General features: G+C 47.7%; 1 protein-coding gene across 1 annotated transcript in view; it reads right to left on the bottom strand.

Annotated features, from left to right (window-relative positions):
- Positions 1–10,550, bottom strand: part of IGDCC3 (immunoglobulin superfamily, DCC subclass, member 3) — a 94,867-nt gene that overhangs the window by 38,368 nt on the left and 45,949 nt on the right. The window contains exons 3-4 of the mRNA XM_009887405.1: positions 5,015–5,159; positions 2,228–2,358 (exon numbers count right to left, since the gene is read on the bottom strand). Of these exons, the coding sequence (XP_009885707.1) occupies positions 2,228–2,358; positions 5,015–5,159 (276 nt within the window). The remainder of the gene's footprint in view (positions 1–2,227; positions 2,359–5,014; positions 5,160–10,550) is intronic.

The raw sequence follows: 10,550 nt of genomic DNA, 5'->3' as shown, positions 1-10,550 counted from the left end.
ACAGATATTTGTGCGCTCTTAGCAAACACCACAAAGCATAAACCTTTTTCACTGAAATCTAACCCAGCGCAATGGGTTTTCCGTGGGCTGAGAGCATGCAAACATCCCATTACGGCAGCTCTGCTGACATGCAGTCACTGAAGCACAGTTCAAGCCCTTCAACAGACACTTACACACGGTGCCCGTATTCATCATCCGACTGCTTTAAGGAAGAGAAAAACCACAAACGTTTCACAGACAGGAAACCTGGAAAATATCCATCTGAAATGAGGGATGGTCAGATGAGAACAACTAGCACTTTTCTGTCCTGTGAGAAATAATAACTCAGACTAGTAAATTGACACAAAGAACTTCACCACATTGATAATTTACTGTTCTTTTTTCCCTCCACGTGGCCACCGTTTGCATAGATCACGAAAACAGATAAGTAACAGGCATCAAAAGCTCCCAGGTCTTTCAGAACCAGTTAACCTGCCTTCTTTCCCCATCGATGTTGATTTACACAGCATCAGTCTTTCCTCAGCTTCACCCCATTTCACACATGCTGCTTTTTTACAGTCGGCACAGGCATTAAGTCTCCTACTCCAGAACCACTGGCCAGGCAGCTGTTTCGGAGGGTGAAGGCAGGCTGTGAGACAAGGGCGTACGCTGGCAACCCTCCAGCCACTGGGTACCAACAATTATGTGTATCTGATGGACAGGAGGATCACAGCTCACGCCAGGGGCAGGAAGACCTTTGCAGCAAATAAAAAAAGCTTACAGAGAAACACGCACCCAGCCAGCCCCTTGCCTCTTATCTCCAAAGCCATAATCTCCGTTTCCACAGGGAATCTGGGATGGTTCCCGACTGGAAAGCCACGGATGCATCACCACTGCTGTTACAGGGGACCACAGCGGGTACCCAGCATCTCAGGGCTGTTCTGACCTGCATGGAGTCCTGTATCTCAGAGATCACCCTGCCAGCAAGACATAGCCATAATTTGCAGGTGATTACTTCTTTGGCACTCTTGTCTTCTCTGAAGGTAACCCTCAAATGCTCTGAAGTCCAGGAGAAGCAAGCTGTCCTGTTTTCATACAAGGAGGCTGAGCCATACCAAAGGCATTTCTAAGAAGAGGAATAAAGGTGTCATTCACTCCTGGCTGCTTGATCAGGCTGGGTTGTATGATTTGACTTAATACTTTCCACTTCCTTCACACTAGGAGCAACTACTGAAACATGAAGACAGACTTCTGAAGCTGAAAGTGTTTTAAATTAAAAAGACTAACAAACAGAGAAAGCCTAACTAGAAGGCAACAATTTAACATCAGGTTTAGAAACTGGCTGATTAGTTATTGCTCAAAGGAGCTCTAAGAGATCAGCTTGGGTCCCACAGGGACAGGTAACGGAGGATGGGCAATGGGCAGGTCAGTGCAGGGCAGCACAGCTATGGAAACGTGGCAGTGTATTTGCACTCTAAACCTTCCTTCACTGTGCCCAAGGTCACTTCCACATGTCATTTTGTGTGCTTTCATGAACGGGACGAACTTGTGCACGTGCAAAGCGTGGATGTGGGTTGCTTTGGTTTGCCCTTATGGCTTCATCACATCCTACCTCTGGCAGCATGAAACCAAACAGCAAGTACGTGATTTTGACCCTTTTTTTGGAGAGGAGACCATAAGGCACTGTCATTTCATCAGCTGGAGCTTTCACAGGTGAAAACCTGTTTCTGTCACTGACTTCAAATGTGGATGGAAAACCAAGTCAAAATTCAGCCTGGGGTGCTCAGGGCTTCTCCTTCTCATCTTCCACAGCAAGGTTAGCCTGCTTCGGTCACAATGCAATGCTAACAGCCTACAGAACATAATTCCCCCATTAGATAAATAATTGATCACCCTGTGTGCTGCAATTACTTCCAGAGTGGGCAGGTCTCATAAGGAAATGATGAATCTTCCACATTTCCAAAAGAATTTATTTAATGTAAAGCTGCTGTAACTCATTTTCTCACCGTCCTTCCTCTACCTAGAAACTGACGCTAATTTAAAGGCCGAGAGACAGATTTATCTGCTATCAAATGGACTGATCTGGCAGGAACTAATAACAATCCAGAATAAGGAAGGTGCTACGGCTGGACAGAAGGATGCTTCTCAGCGCTGTTAGCCTGAAACTCTCTTTAACTGTCCTGGTCCAGACCAGCAGTGGGAAGAAAAAGATGGAAAGACAGTCAGGACAGAGTTTACCGGTACTAACCTGACACGGTGAGTCTGGCCTCCCGGCTGAACTTCACATTAGCAATATTGGTAGCAACGCAGTGAAAAATTCCACTGTCTTCTGCCCTTAGTCCCGTAATCTGGAGGACCCCCTTGGGAAGCAGCGTGTACCTGTGGGCAGAGAAAAGCAGAAACAAAAACTTGCAAAGCAGGACACGATGTGAAAGCAGGCTGCACACCCCTGCAGGTGGGGCAGGCTGGCTCCCCGCACCCTGGTGCAGGGGCACCAATACCACCCAAGTGATGCAGCCCCCTCGCAGGCTGAGCCCACGCTTATCACTGCATCAATTCTTCACTTCTTTTGGATATTTGAGCCTCTAGTCTTCTTTTACAGGGGGCTACGTTCCCTTTCTTTACCTTCTTATGTATCCTTGAGAAAGGATGACTTTTGCTGGAAGGCTACAAATTAGGTGCTTCCTATTTAACCTGTGGAAAAGCTTTGGCAGTGCATTTGCACGTGAACACATCTGAGGTAGGAGTTATCACTCATCACCTGAAGCACAGCGACCATGGAAAAGCATCAGGGAGAAGTGTGTGCTCCCCAATCCCAGCGCCAGGTCCAGGACTCAAATCCACATGACCTTAAAACCTCAAATGCGCGGAAAGGCATGATAAAATACATATTGAGCGGGTATACATAAATATCAATAAATATTTTATATATTTAAAACATAGGCGCATTTAAATCATGCATGCACACACACATATATGTATACATACATTACAGGTTGCTTGGCAACCCTGTGTTTAAATTGGCTGGTAGTAAGTCATTACATTGTGATGAGTTAATAATCCCATTTCCGTCTGGAAGATGAAGAATATCTTTTTCCATATCAGCATATGGTTAAGTGCCTATAACCTGCTCCCTGCGCTGGGTTCCAAACGCGCGGCTCGGTGTTGGTGGCAGCGTGAGAGCAATCAGTTTTACACGTCCCGAAGTTGATTGCAATCTCTCTGGGACTTTAAAATGCCCATTGTTTTGGATGAATTATACCACAAGAAGCCTTCATTTTTGTTAACAATCTGCCCACAGCATTAGAAGATTCAATTCCAAAGCTATTATTCTGCCTTCAAAGCCTCCAAGTGTAAGACTCGGCATACAAATTTATATACACTTTATACGCAGAAATGCACCAAGCATGATTAATGCAGAAATCCAATTCAGTTAGAGAAGCAACCCTCATCACCCAGGCCCATTGGTGTCAGAGATTAATCTACTGAGCTGACAATAAAAACCTTCCCCAATAACTTTATGGCTACAAAAAGCCAAATCTGTTCAAAATCAGGACACTGAATGTAGGAAAACTGCTCCTAGCCCCAGAGAAGACGAAGCTTGGGGGTCTCTGGGTTGGAACCCTTGGAGATCCTCAGTTTCCTCAGCCTTGGAACTCCTCAGTCTTGGAGAAAAGAATTCCTGGTCACATTCAAATCCCTGCCACATCTCTGACCATCTCCACACCTGTGACCCTGGGCTCAAGTGGAAAGGAGCAATAATGTATGAAGGACCTCAAGGGAACTTCACCTGTCCTGCACCATCTCATCGGGATGCACACAAGGTATCAGGACCAGTTCTGCACCCCTTCCTTCCACTGATAGCACCTCGGACCACTTGCCTTGCTCTGCCACATCTCCAGTTTAGCACTTGTGTGAGTAAGGAGCCTTCAGAGATCAAGTGTAACGAATCAACCCTGTGCTGGGCTAAAAAAAGCTCAGATGAAAAACCCAAGGAAAAACAAAACCTGACAGTTGCAGTTTTCCACAGCAGGGTTGGGCCTCTTGGGTCCTTCTACTGTAAGTTCACCACAACGCTGAAAAGGTCAGGTATTGTTCCAGCCCTCGTGTTTTCTCCTGCCTCCAAAGCACCCAACTACGTTCTGCTGCAGAACTGACATTTTTAAGAATAGGGGCTTTCAGGAAAATATTTACAGCTTCCTGGTTTCGCCTATTCCCAACGCAGATGTCAATTCGTGATTGAGGTGTGCTGTGACCGATTGTGTCCCACCATCGGTTGTGCAGCTCCCGAGCTGCAGCTGGGACCGCCGGAGGCTGCCGGCATGGAGCACGCGTTTCCTGCCACCTGTCCTCCGTCGGGCCCCACCGCCGCTCGGAGGATCAAACCGTGATGAGGGACGTTTCCGACGTGAAGGGAGCAGCCTGTCAAACACAGGAAGCGAGGACGTGCGGTCCCAGGTCTAGGCTGGGGAAGGGGGGCAGCTGGGGTTTCTCTTTCGGAAGGTTGCATGGGAAACAGCAGCCCAGGGCGCTGCGGGATGCTCTCTGCAGAGCTTCCCTGCTGCCACACACAAAGCATCACAAGGGAGTCAACCCGGCAAGGAAAGTCGAGCAGCCACGGTGTAATTCAGTGTTTGCAAGAGTTCAGGACCCACATGCAAGACCCCGAGTTATGGATCTGGCTTGGAAAGAGTTGCACAAAATGGAGGGACCACGGGTGCCAAAGCTACCCCAGCTCTGCTAGGACTGGGTGGGGTCTCCACACTGGAAAGTAAACCTGGAGGAGGGCTGATCATGGAAACCCTTACCCCCTCCAAAATGAAATAACGGGCTTTATCTGCCTCTCCTGTTTGGCCAGAAGGAGCCCAGACAACCCACAGCTTTAACTGAAAGAGCCTTCCATGGCAGAAACACTGGCCAAGACCCTCAGCCCCGATCCGTTGTGTCTTAGCACAACTGTGAGAGCAAGAGCAAGCCTGGCCACATCTTTCCACCTGGAGAAAGGACAGCAGTACATGGTTTGGACATGTCCTACCTTTCATTGTCTGTGTTGACTGGCATGCGGTTCTTTTGCCAGAGGATGACCGGCTCAGGCAAGCCGTGGATCTGGCACTGGAACCTGGCTACACCACCTTCCTCCACCACTGCGTTCTGAGGGTGGATGTGGAAGTCAGACATCGCTGGAAGACACAAAGAGAGACAAAAATATTCACATGTGAAAAGAGACCCTCTGCCAACAACTTCACATGACCCGGAAACACCCCGATTTCCCAGAGACAGCAAATGGGATTGTAAAGCAAGAGGAGAAGGCTGGTTTGCAGCCTAACCTCCTGCATGGAGAAACAAAACTAGTGGCAAGTTCTTGCTGTGTGTCTGCCCCTGCACATTGAACTGACTGACACAACCAGGACATGAGATGGTGCTCCGTGACCCACATGCTTCACAGCAAGGTCTGCTGGGGCAGCAAGATGCACAGACATGGCACTGGCACTTACCAGGGGTCATTCTCAACAGTTTCAGCAGGCTTTGGATCCAAGCTCACATCAGAAAAGAGACGTCTATCCTTGCTATTGCTGCTAATGTCTTATCTGCTGTAAATATCCTTCTGACGTGCATTACTTGACTATTTTGCTTAAATACCTTGACCAAAAGAGCTCCCAGATACCTTAGTAAAACTTAGAGCCCTTGATTTCCATCTCTGTTTGGCACATGCTCCAGCTCGTTGCATACTCTGCCTTCCAGCACCACGGAAGGAACAGTCACATCCCCGTGCTGTGGAGCAACAGGCTTCAGTTGATAGAAAGAGCAGCTGCCAAGAGCTCAGCAGCTCAGCAAACCGAGGCTTTTGGGGTTGGGACCACCCAACAGCGAACGACAAACCTCAGCGTGCCCACGCAGGATGAATACAGACCAGCCCGTTTCAGCACAGCCACAGCTGTAACCATTGTGCGGAAAGACTCTGGCATGCTGTTAGAGCTACATAAATAATACAGTAATTATTACTATTAATTAATTGGAAGGTGCTGCCTGTTGACTCTGCAATAAACATATTCGGAGCTAATAAACATCCCGGTGGTTATTTAGCTCATGATTCATTTATAGTGCCACATCCGCGGGAAGATCTCTCACATTATCATACAAAATAAACTCCGAGAGAGCTCCCTGCTCTGCCACCCCAGCCCGATAATACCCCTCTCCCCAGCGAGAAAGCCTCGTCCCCTTTTACATGCGTCAAGTGTAATGAATGTACCTCTGCTAAGGAACAAGCTGCGTATGTGTCAGGGCAGCTTAATCATTCATCTGCAAACTCCAGTTGGGCCCAGGCAGATGGGAGATGGCCATTAGCAATCATACATTAAATATGTGTTGCATTAACCCGCACTGCTCCCGCAACCACCGCTCTCAACCCGCTGACTGCAGATTTGTTAAACTGATCGAGGAACACAGAGGAAAGCCCCCGCCCCAGGTTTTGCGGCCGTAAGGGTGGGATGAGCAGCCAGCCCCACATCGGGATGCACCGACGGGAGCAGGACCGGGAGGAGGCTGTGCAATGCTCCAGCCAGAGAGGAGCACACCAGCACAAGGTGAAAGATCGTGCAAAAATATATTTTCCTTTTCCCAAGATGAAAGTTAATGCAAATATCCTCTCCGGTAAGAGATGGAGCGCAATAGTGGAATGGCAATTTACCCAATTCATACACATTTAGCCTCGAAATGAGACTGCTCATGGCCCAGAGCACTCAGCCATGTGGGAAGGAGCTGCTGGGGGCTCTCCCACACCAGGCAATCCCCATTCCAAGGCAGCAAGGGATGCTTCAAAAAAATGGGGGGTCCGGGGGTGCCCGCGGCAGGAGGGCTCGAGAGAGCCTACAGAATATTTCAAGGCTGCCATGTGGAGGTCCAGGCCAGGGCGAGCATCTTGCAACCAAAGCTTATGAACTCTCACCAAGAAATTAATCCAAGAATTAATGAGAATGACACAAAGCTTGTTAATAAAGGGGGGGGGGGGAAACAGACTCATATGCCTGCAGGAAAATTCCTTTCAGATGTACAGATGCTCAGTCCTGAGGTTTCTCGGTGGCTGACAAGGTTGATAAGAAGAGGGAGGTGTGAATGAGAACAGCCCCAGCACAGACTTTGCTCTGCTAGCTACAGAATTCATTGCTGTTCCTCTATTTCAATAATATCACCTCTTATAGGTAAAACTGCAGCAATAACCTCTACTCTTAAAGACACTAGTATTAATATTTATCATGAATAAAACATTAAAAGTTATAAATAATTCAGTTATGAGGATGTTAAGTAAAATATTACTCTTCAATGACCTTATAATGTGGCTTTGAAGCACAGTTTTATGTTAAATGCCTAGGAAACACTGTGACCCTTGCCAAGACCAGCTGGTTTGCAGAAGATGCATTAAAAATTCATGCACCGAGCTACAAAACGCTATTTTTAACACAGGTTTACGAGTTTATTTACAGTTGCAGAGACAAAAGCTTTTGTAGCATCTCCTGTAAAACAGCAACAAAACTTGAACACAAGTGATTACCTGGAACGCTGTTTTCAGCCTGGAAATAAATCACTGGGTGTAAGGAGAGGAGAGGGATAGGAGCACAACCGCTTTACAGAGCATCGCTTGGAGGGGCTAAATCTCTGCTGACCCACGTGAGATTTTTATATATGTCCCAACTGACTGTAACAAACTCATACAGAGGAGTGCTTGCCCCTATTTGTCACTTGTCTTTCAGCAGCAAACACCAGGAGCCCTGTTATCTGCTGGGTGCTATTGTTTGAGCCGCCCTGGAGAAGAGCTGCACACCAGCCCCGGTGGGGTTGGCCAGCAGCCAGGGAGCTGCATCTCATTTCTATGCTAATGGCCATAATCATTTTAAAAATAAACACATGCAATCACAATATTCACCCGCAAGCTCCTAAGAGGGAAGGCACCCTCTCATCCATCTGCCTGCAGTCGCTGTTGTCCAGCAGTGCAGCATCCACGTGCCAACAGAGGGACTGGTGCTGCCCCAGGACCCTTTTTACTGTCATTAGACAGGGTGAGCGTCACCCTGTTCCCATTAAACTTCCCTCTGCCATCTCCGTGTGTACCACAGTACTGTCCACACACACAGTGAACATAGGGCAGTCATCAAGCTGTAAAATCAGACCCAAATCACACGCACGCTCATTAATCCATATTGATGCTCCATGCCACGGTGCCTCAGAGCTTCTGCTACCATCACACGTGGATTCTGGCCATGGTACACACAGACCAGCACAGGGCAGGGAAAAACAAAATAAAATGGGGTCACAGCAGATGGAGAATGGTCCTAGCAGCCCTCCCATGCTGCAGGCATGGGTGCACCTTCTCCCAAAGATGTTGGTCAAGGCTAGATTCAGATTGAGTTGTCTACAGCCACACTGACACACGATGCAGAGGAGTTACTCTTCATCTCTTCTTCCCCATGTTGTGTCATGGAGGACCTCAACTAGAATGAGGCTGGATGACAGGTAAGGCTCTTCCCTAAAGTGAAACCCATGCTTGGGATCTTCCACCACCTAGCCCTCACCAGGATGCAGTCCCCAAAGGCATGTCCTATGGACACAGCACAGGTTAGCAGCAGCTCTTATCCTCATCCATATTCACAGAGGATTCCTTCTAGCAAATGAGTTTACTGCGTCTCCCCTAATCGAAGTGCAAACACTGTCTCCATCCTAACAGGCCCTGTGGAGAGGCCAATGGAATAAAAATGAAAATAGGTATCGAGTGAAATTTTCTTTACTCCATGAAAAACTAAATTGAAACCATTAGTAGCCGATCCTTTTTTGCTCAGTACAGCATTAGTGTTAAGCTGGAGATTGACCTAGATTTGATACAGAAAAAGAAAACATTAACTTGTTATGTCAAAGCAAATCCCAGGCCTGTTAGAATCATTAAAACGCAAACATTATTATCAACTGCAGGCACAAGGGGAGGGAGAAGACTTGAAAGGTTCCACGCCAAGCGTGGTGTTAGGAGAAGCCAAACTAGTTCTGCAATCACATTGTTTTTTGCTTTTAAATTACATATGGGGAAACAGATACCCAGGTTGACTCTGACACAAGAGGATGCTGGGGAGGAGCTGAGCATCCTCACCGCCACTGATGCCAGGCAGTTAGTTCCCAAACAACAGCCCATAAGCAAAGACCCTTTCTCCACATTGCTGCCACCAACCTGTTAAATTCAGACCTCTTCCAATGCAGGCACATGGTTAAAATGCCTCAAAGTTAACACGGTACAAGGAACAAGAGTTTAATGGAGACATGCCTCCAGTACCTGGGCTCCTAGGCATCCCTGCCAAGGCGGGCAAGCTTTGTTAGCTCCATTACAACTCATGACGGTGAAGCTTGGGAGGCAAATGGTTTGCCCAGTGCAAGAAAACAAGTCACGGGCAGAGCTGACCCCTTCCAAGAGTGGCTCCATCCTGATGCTAGCCAGAGCTGCTGATTTTCATACTGAATTTTCCAACTTACTAATAAAATTGAATTTCCCCTCGGGTCAGCAGAAGTCAGGGTCATTTTTAAAACACAATGACCACCATGCCAATTAAACCCCAACCTAAACTGCTCTCAAATCATGCTGATGGCTCCAGCAGAACCAGTCCTCAGTATCTGTGAGATTTATTAAGCCCCCATCCTCCTTGGCAACTCCTTCCCAAATGCTTTCCCTGTCCCAAAGCAAGCAGAGGGATTACATCCTCTTCCATTCCCTCCTGGCTTAGGAGACCTTCACCATTAAGTTAGCAAGCTGTTGGGGAACATTTTCAAGGAGGACGTCAGGTGAAGGCTTAGCAGACACAGGTGTCGTATTTGCTCCTCTCCGTACTCTGGAAATGGAGGATTTCCCTGCAAGAAAGAGCCAGCACAAAAGATGGGGGGGCGTACAGACACCACAAATCCCATCCTCTCCTCTCTTCCCCCTGCTTTCAAACAGGGACGCTTTCCCAAGTCTTTAAGAAAAAGACACTACATCTTCTTTCTCTACATTTTTTTAAAGATGCATTTTTATAAAGATAAAAAAAAGCCCACATCACAACAGCCCGGTGGCTACTCCAGCTGCAGAGCAGCCTCCGCGCCTGCGAGCCGGCCCTGCGTGTCTAATGATGCTATTGTGCAAGGTTGTTGCTGAACTGCCATGAGCCCAATTTTGAATGCAAGTTGCTTTGTGCATAGTGAAGCGTGAACAACAGCGCCGCCCATTTATCTATTTAATTCTCCAGGAGTAGCAGGAGCGGGGGCCTTCGCTCGCATCTAAAGGGAAGAAAAATCGCCTTTCTCTCGGCTTTGGAAAGGGAGGGAAATATTAAAGACCAGCCGTGTCTCTCCCAGCACAGAGGAAAATCCCCTCTGCCTCTGCCCACTAATCACTGGGGTGAAAATCCCAAATCTCTATTGTCTGCACTGGGCCTCAGATCTCAAAAGAAAATGGGCTGCAAGACTCAGGAGAGTTTGAAGGAAGGAAGACATTTTGGAGGAATGTAGCTCATTTAAGAGGAACCCTAATACAGGGCGAGATGGGAGAGGGAGGAAGCCCC

This window comes from Charadrius vociferus, unplaced genomic scaffold (genome assembly GCF_000708025.1).
Source record: "Charadrius vociferus isolate BGI_N301 unplaced genomic scaffold, ASM70802v2 scaffold190, whole genome shotgun sequence".
NCBI lineage: Eukaryota > Metazoa > Chordata > Aves > Charadriiformes > Charadriidae > Charadrius > Charadrius vociferus.
Note: the sequence above shows the minus strand (reverse complement) of the source record. Positions and strands in the feature narration are given on the sequence as shown.